Below are 8,548 nucleotides of genomic sequence, written 5' to 3'. Positions count from 1 at the left end.
TTAGTGGGCCAGGGCGGTCAAAAACGGGCGTGAGATTGGTCCGAACTCCCACAAAACAGATCTGTATTAGTCTGTGGAGCGATCTGGACCGAAAATACACAGTTTGTCTCTAATTTGCGGAAGAAATCACGTCCAGATCGCTATACGGACTAATACAGATCGGTGTTGAATGGCTTCCGCTGTTTAGACAACATGGTCCGGACGCATGCCGGAGGTTTGTGGATTGGGGTTAGATTGCCTGAACACATGTTCAATTTTTATGGAGTATTATTCTTATCCCGAGAGGAAAAAAGATAAAGTATTACTCTTATTATACGACCATACAATGGAGATACAACGTGTTGGCTCCCGAGAGAAAAAATGTGAAAATGTGTTCCCTAAACTGCGTAGTCTCACATTAGTGGACGGACATGTCCAGGAAATGGGAACCATCAATGCGTTGCATCTAGGCGAACTTGGCGAGCTCGACGGCGAACGCGGCGGCATGAGGCTCCTCGACGCAGTGGAGCACCACCCGGATGCCCCCACGCCTGGGCGCCGGCGGCCTGACGTAGTTGAGCGCCGCGACGAAATTGACGTGGTCGTTGAGCGGGAACACGTACCCGGGCGCACCGAAGCCGTAGTCCACCTCGTCGAAGCCGAGACGACTCCAGTCCGACAACGTCACTGTGCTGTAGTCCAGCGGCGGCACGTCGTACTGCTCGACGCCGCGCATCCAGCCCGCGAACCGAGCGGGAACCGCCTCCTTCGCCTCCCGTACCGCGCCGACCACCTCCGCCAGCGTGGCCTCCCGGACGGCCCTGCCGGTCCTCGTGGCGCACGCCAGGAATACGCAGTTGCCGTAGTAGCCCTCCACCGTCGGCAGCACGCCGCGGAGAAGGTGCCGCGTGCTGGCGGCAAAGGCCATCCGGACCTCGGCGTCGTCGGGGAGCGCCGACGCCAGCGCCAGCGCGCGGCACTTGAACACCACGGCCGTCACCGCGTCAAAGGTGGAGCACACCTCCCCCATCGATGTCGCGGCAGCCTGCTTGAAGTCGTCCTTCACGCGCGCGATGCTCTCCGCCGAGATGTCGGCCACCTGGGTCACGAGCCTGAACTCCGTGAGCTGCCCCGGCAGCGGGCTTGGAGGGTCTGGGATCGCGTCGCGGTCCCACACCGGAGCCACTGACGGCACCTTGAGCCCCCGCGCTAGCTCCCCCACCGCCGTAAGGAACTGCGCAGCCCCATGCCCGTCGAACACCGCGTGGCTGAAGCGGATCCCGACGGCGAACCCGCCGCAGGTGAACCTCGTGGCCTGGGCCATGAGGATGAGGTCGTTGAGCTTCTCGCCGGGGGGAGGGCGAGGGAGGAGGAGCTCTCCTGGGATGAGCAGCGGGCAGCAGTCGAGGCCGTCCACGTCGGCGAGCGTGCAGCTCGCGGCTGCTTCCACAAACCAGATGCCCTCCCCGGTGCAGTCCACCGCGAGGCCGCTCGAGACGATGCGGCCGGCCACCGGATAGTACGGCACAAGCGCCCTCGCGAACCCGTCGCGCATTGCGGCCACGGCCGCGACTGCGCCCTGGTCCTTGCGGGCGGCGGAGATCGAGGGCAGGGGAAAGACCTGCATAAGGTTCACAAAGCCGGAGCCGGCGACGGTCTTGTCAATGGAGGAGAGCGGGAGGGTGCCGCAGGGGGTAGGCCCCGCCGGCGGGATGAGCGCCGGCGGCGACTTGGTAACGGTGGGCGTGTTCGTCATAGGGAACTGAGCAATGAGCCACTGAGGCAAAGCGTCCTTCCTTGGCGGCGGTGGGAAGGTAATTTTCCTTTATTCTGCTGGAAGGCAATTGGAGACAGAGAGATTTCTTCACTGTCGGTGTAGTATTATACTACTACTCTGCCTCTTTGAATTTACAGAACAGTGGTACCAGTCCGGCGGTGAGTAGCTTGACAAGGGTGCGCGTGCCAGTCCGGCAAAAATGTAATCATTGACGGCCGCGGGGAGGCAAGCGGAGACTCAGAGATTTGTCTCGTCGGTGGGAAAGTGTCTTCTCCTTCCACGGTGCATATGCACTCGGAAATAACAGTTAAACGTGAAAAATAATAAAATAATTTTATAAATTATGATCTTTTCTACAAACATCATTGAATATTTCACTCGAGCTCAACCATCCTCCGCTGCCGTGCTCAACCACCACCACCACTGCTACCCTCCCGTCAGACGACATCGACTGTCGCTACCGGCGCGCGCTTCAACTACCCCGCTGATGTGTTCCCCTTCCCCTGCTCGGGGGCGGGGTGCGGCAGCAAGTGAGGGGAGAGTGGGGAGCAAATGCCATGGATCCAAATCTATGGCGGCCGTTGCGAAAGCGGAGGTGGAGATGGAGATCAACCGTGTGCGGAGGCACCGGAAAGTGGAGGCTCGTGCGGTGAGGAAGGCGCCAAACAAGATAGCTGAGGGGGTCCTGGACGACAGCCGGATTATATCCTTTGGCCGGACTGTTGGACTATGAAGATATAAGATTGAAGACTTCGTCTCGTGTTCGGATGGGACTCTACTTGGCGTGGAAGGCAAGCTAGGCAATACGGATATGGATATCTCCTTCTTTGTAACCGACCTTGTGTAACCCTAACCCTCTCCGGTGTCTATATAAACCGGAGGGTTTTAGTCCGTAGGACACAACAACTACAACATACAATCATACCATAGGTTAGCTTCTAGGGTTTAGCCTCTCCGGTCTCGTGGTAGATCTACTCTTGTACTACACATATCATCAATATTAATCAAGCAGGACGTAGGGTTTTACCTCCATCAAAAGGGCCCGAACCTGGATAAAACATTGTGTCTCCTGCCTCCTGTTACCATCCGCCTTAGACACACAGTTCGGGATCCCCTACCCGAGATCCGCCGGTTTTGACACCAACATTGGTGCTTTCATTGAGAGTTCCTCTGTGTCGTCGCCGTTAGGCTTGATGGCTCCTACTATCATCGATAACGATGCAGTCCAGGGTGAGACTTTTCTCCCCGGACAGATCTTCATGTTCTGCGGCTTTGCACTGCGGGCCAATTTGCTTGGCCATCTGGAGCAGATCGAAAGTTACGCCCCTGGCCATCAGGTCAGGTTTGGAAGCTTAAACTACACGGCCGATATCCGCGGAGACTTGATCTTCGATGGATTTGAGCCTCTGCCTTGTGCATCACGCGGTCATGATGAGTACGATTTAGCTCTACCATCGGACAGTGTTCAGGAGATCGCACAGGCAGCCGCTCCGACCCTCAATTCAGAGCCAGTTGCGCCGTCCATGGATGGGTGGATGGACCCCGCCACGGAGGCCTTACCCTCAGCGGCGATCAAGCCAAACATCGACCTTACCTTGCACGAGAGTCGTGTTGTTAAACTGCCGGATCCTTCTCCGGCCACGGACTCCGAGCCGCCTGCGCCCGTTCCTATCGAATCCGATTGGGCGCCGATCATGGAGTTTAACTCCGCGGATATTTTTCAGCATTCGCCCTTTGGCGACATACTGAACTCATTAAGATCTCTCTCCTTGTCAGGAGGATCCTGGCCGAACTATGTCCGGCAGGACTGGGATGCGGACGACAATGAAATTCGCGGCCCACCCACCACCCACTTGGTAGCCATTGTCGATGACTTAACCGACATGCTCGACTTCGACTCCGAAGACATCGACGGTATGGACGACGATGCGGGAGACGAATAGGAACAACTGCCCACAGGGCACTGGACAGCCACCTCATCATACGATATATACATGGTGGATACACTCAAATAAGGCAATGGCGACGAGATAGCAGAGGATGACCCCTCCAAGAAGCAACCCAAGCGCCGACGTCAGCGGCGCCGCTCTAAGTCCCGCCAAAGCAAAAGTGGTGATACCGGCACAGGAGATAATAACACTCCGGATAGTGCCGAACACAACAACAATCCCCTCCAGCAAGATTTAGAGCAGGAGGATGGAGGAGCCAACCCTTCTGAGAGAGCGGCAGATGGAGAGACGGAGGATGATAATTACATGCCCCCTCCGAAGATGAGGCAAGCCTCGGCGACGACGAATTCGTCGTGCCAGAGGATCCCGTCGAACAAGAGCACTTCAAACGCCGGTTTATAGCCACGGCAAATAGCCTTAAGAAAAAGCAGCATCAGCTTCAAGCTGATCAAGATCTGCTAGCCGACAGATGGACTGAAGTCCTCGCGGCCGAGGAATATAAACTCGAGCACCCCTCCAAGAGTTACCCAAAATGCAGGTTGCTACCCCAACTGGAGGAAGAAGCGTATGACGCGGCTGATCGGCCACCTCGTGGACGCAATAGAGAGGCATTCAAGCCAAAAACTCGGCCCGCACCCCGACGCCATTCAAATAAAAAGGCATGGGGGGATACGCCAGACCTGCGAGACATATTGGAGGACAAAGCAAAGCATGCAAGATCGATCTACGGATCATGAGGGCGCGCCACTATGCGAGACGATAAACGCCACGCCGGATACAGTAAAAGTAAATACGGCCGGGCCGAACACAGCGGGCAAGACCAATTCGAGCTGCGTCGCGATATAGCCCAATACAGAGGCGCCGCACACCCCTTATGCTTCATAGACAAAGTAATGGATCATCAAATCCTAGAAGGTTTCAAACCTATAAATATTGAATCATACGACGGCACAACAGATCCCGCAGTATGGATTGAGGATTTCCTCCTCCACATCCACATGGCCCGCGGTGATGACTTACACGCCATCAAATACCTCCCACTAAAGCTCAAGGGACCAGCGCGGCATTGGCTTAACAGCTTGCTAGCAGAGTCCATCAGCTGTTGGGAAGATCTGAAAGCCGCATTCCTCGACAACTTTCAAGGCACTTATGTGCGGCCACCAGATGCCGATGACCTGAGCCACATAATTCAGCAGCCAGAAGAATCGGCCACGCAATTCTGGACTCGGTTCCTAATAAAGAAAAATCAAATCATCGACTGTCCGGATGCAGAGGCCCTAGCGGCTTTCAAACACAACATCCGCGACGAATGGCTAGCTCGGCACCTTGTTCAGGAAAAGCCGAAATCTATGGCAGCCCTAACGACACTCATGACCCGCTTTTGTGCGGGAGAAGACAGTTGGCTGGCTCGCAGTAATAACATATCAAAGAACCATGGTACTTCGGATACAAGGACGGCAATAGCAGGTCACGCCGCAATAAACATAAGCGCCGCATTAACATCGATAATAACGAGGATACGACAGTCAATGCCGGATTCAAAGGCTCTAAACCCGGTCAGCAGAAAAAGCCATTCAAACAAAGTACACCGGGTCCGTCCATCTTGGACCGTATACTCGATCGCTCGTGTCAAATACACGGCACCCCAGAAAAGCCAGCCAATCACACCAACAGGGATTGTTGGGTGTTCAAGCAGGCCGGCAAGTTAATTGCCGAAAACAAGGACAAGGGGCCACATAGCGATGACGAGGAGGAGCCCCGGCAGCCACACACCGAAGGACAGAAGAGGTTTCCCCCACAAGTGCGGACGGTGAACATGATATACGCAACCCACATCCCCAAGAGGGAGCGGAAGCGTGCGCTCAAAGACGTATATGCGTTGGAGCCAGTCACCCCAAAGTTTAACCCATGGTCCTCCTATCCGATCACTTTCGATCGCAGGGACCATCCCACTAGTATCCGTCATGGAGGATTCGCCGCACTGGTTCTGGACCCAATCATTGACGGATTTCACCTCACTCGAGTCCTTATGGATGGCGGCAGCAGCCTGAACCTGCTTTATCAGGACACAATGCGCAAAATGGGTATAGACCCCTCAACGATCAAACCCACAAAAACGACCTTTAAGGGCGTCATTCCAGGTGCAGAAGCCCATTGCATAGGCTCAATTACACTGGAAGTGGTCTTCGGATCCCCGGACAACTTCCGAAGCGAAGAGTTAATCTTCGATATAGTCCCGTTCCGCGGTGGTTATCATGCACTGCTCGGGAGAACCGCATTTGCGAGATTTAATGCGGTACCGCATTATGCATACCTCAAGCTCAAGATGCCAGGACCTCGCGGGGTTATTACAGTCAATGGAAACACAGAGCGCTCTCTTCGAACGGAGGAGCACACCGCGGCCCTCGCAGTAGAAGCGCAAAGCAACCTCTCAAGGCAATCCACCAGTTCGGCGTTTCAAGACCCAGACACCTTCAAGCGCGCTCGGAGCAATCGGCAACTAGACCGCCTAGCGCGATCTGAGCTCGCGTAGCAATGCGGCCCCCACCCCAGTGCCAGCCAAACGGCGAAATTCGTGCCACGTGTACATAATTACGCATTAAAAATACCATGGGCACAAGTGGGGAGGGGGACACACTGCGGCACGCCCCAAGACGCGGCTTAAACCGCACTAGGGGCTTCTTGTTTGGTTATTTTTCTCTTTTTCAGGACCTTAATCTCTGGAAACCCTGTCCGGCAGCACTATCGCCGAACACATGATGCAGCAACCAAGGAGGCAGAAAGCTACGTCACACCACGGAATTCCCAGGTGGATTACAATAACGAGCGAAATATTTGATTTAATACTGTTCCTCATCTTGCCCTTGGAAGAGACATAGTCCTACTCTTTGCTTATCGCACCATCTGTATCATTCTGCTTTAACGCACCTTTTTGAATAAACAATGCATGACATTACGACTATTATTGCATTCTTGTTATTTATATATATATATATGTGTGTGTGTGTGTATGTGTGTGTGTTCAATAATGACGCCTTGCAACCGTACACTTTCGTACGACCAATACACCAGGGGCTTGCGTACCCCACAATATGGTGTGAAAAGTCCGAATACTTTCACAAGTGCGGCACCCCGAACTTATAGCATTATATGCATCAGCTCCGAATCATGTCTTTGGTCAAATGTTGGGTTTGCCCGGCTCCTATATTTTGGTACCTTACGTTCCGCTCTATCGGCTAAGGTAGCGCTAGGAGAACTACTGCGATTGTGCCCCGGTTCTGCTAGGCTTAGCACCTCAGTAGAGAAAGCTAAAACTGACTGTCATGATAAGACGAGAGACTGGTCACTGTTCGGCGAGGTTTTCGAGTCCCTAAAGACTTATGCCGCTTAGAGCGAGGGGTCGGCCCTGTACGGCTTAAAGGCGTGGATCGCGCCCCGAATTCGGCCTTCCGAATACCAGGGGCTTCGCCGAAATTTAAAATTATAGAATTCTATGGCTAAGTGAGAGTGATAAAGCATTATTAGTCTGGTTGCCTTGTTCGTTGTGCTGAGCACCTCCCTCGAAGGACCCAAACATGGGAACAAGAGTGCTCAGGTTTATCCCGAACACCCCAGCACTCGTGGCATGGGGGCAGAAGCCAAGGACTAGCCATTTCTGAAATTGGATAAATAGCCAAACAGAAGGTAATATTTTAAATTCACACAAGCGTTGCATAGCGCATATGAAACAAGTTTTCATCATACAGGATCACACGAGCAAGTTTACTCAAATATTACATCCTTGGAACATTCGTCCGCTACAAGACGGGCACCCTTCAGGACACCCTCATAATAAATTTCAGGGGTGCGATGCTCCTTGCCCTGCGGTGGCCCTTCCTTGATCAGCTTCACAGCGTCTAGCTTGGCCCACTGCACCTTCACACGGGCGAAAGCCCGGCGTGCACCTTCCATGCAGACAAACCGCTTGACGACCTCCAACCGTGGGCAGGCATCCACAAGCTGCCTCACCATGCCGAAGTAGCTGTTCGGAAGGGCGTCGCCAGGCCACAGCCGGACTATAAGGCCCTTCATGGCCTGTTCGGCCGCCTTGTGTAGCTCGACCAGCTGCTTTAGCTGGTCGCTCAGAGGCATCGGGTGTTCGGTCTCAGTATACTGAGACCAGAACAGCTTCTCCGTTAAGCTTCCCTCCTCGGCCTAGTAAAACTGTGCAGCATCCGACATGCTGTGGGGCAAATCTGCGAATGCTCCTGGAGAGCTCCGAATTCGGGTAAGTAATCGGTAATTTACTTTTACATGCTTGCTTTGCATATGGAATGCCTTACCCGCCGCTATTTTCTTCATCGCATCAATCTCCTGGAGGGCCTTTTGGGCTTCGGCCTTGGCACTTTTTGCGCTCTCGAGGGCCGCGGCAAGCTCAGACTCTCACGTCTTCGAGTCAAGCTCCAACACCTCGTGCTTCGTCACGAGAGCCTGGAGCTCTTGCTGCACCTCGCCCACACAAGCCTCTTGTTTTTCCCGCTTGGTGCGCTCCTTGGCCGCTTTATCTTCGGCCTTGGTTAGCGCTTGCTTCAGGGTTGCCACCTCGGTCGTGGCCCCTGGCAAATATACGATGATCCTGTCATTTTGCAATCACGTCTTTTTTTATATATATATACATATCTATAGACAGGGTATTACTTACCCTTGTTCTCCTCGAGCTGCCTCTTGGCAAGGCCGAGCTCTTTCTTGGACCCCTCGAGGTCCTGCTTCAGTACGGCGACCTCCGCGGTCAGTGCGGCGGACGCCAGCAGCGAGGCCTGCATATGCATATTGACATACTTATATTAAACTCCTGCGATATTAT

At 54.0% G+C, this 8,548-nt stretch overlaps 1 protein-coding gene across 1 annotated transcript; it reads right to left on the bottom strand.

Annotated features, from left to right (window-relative positions):
• Positions 1-284: 284 nt before the first annotated feature.
• Positions 285-1,993, bottom strand: LOC119328336 (acyl transferase 5-like). Its single transcript, XM_037601332.1, has one exon. It carries the CDS (start codon positions 1,733-1,735, stop codon positions 446-448), a length of 1,290 nt encoding a protein of 429 aa, XP_037457229.1. The 5' UTR covers positions 1,736-1,993; the 3' UTR covers positions 285-445.
• Positions 1,994-8,548: the final 6,555 nt, after the last annotated feature.

The sequence above is a fragment of the Triticum dicoccoides genome, chromosome 7A (assembly GCF_002162155.2).
Source record: "Triticum dicoccoides isolate Atlit2015 ecotype Zavitan chromosome 7A, WEW_v2.0, whole genome shotgun sequence".
NCBI lineage: Eukaryota > Viridiplantae > Streptophyta > Magnoliopsida > Poales > Poaceae > Triticum > Triticum dicoccoides.
The sequence above is the reverse complement of the archived record's forward strand: the minus strand, read 5'-3'. Positions and strand labels throughout refer to the sequence as shown.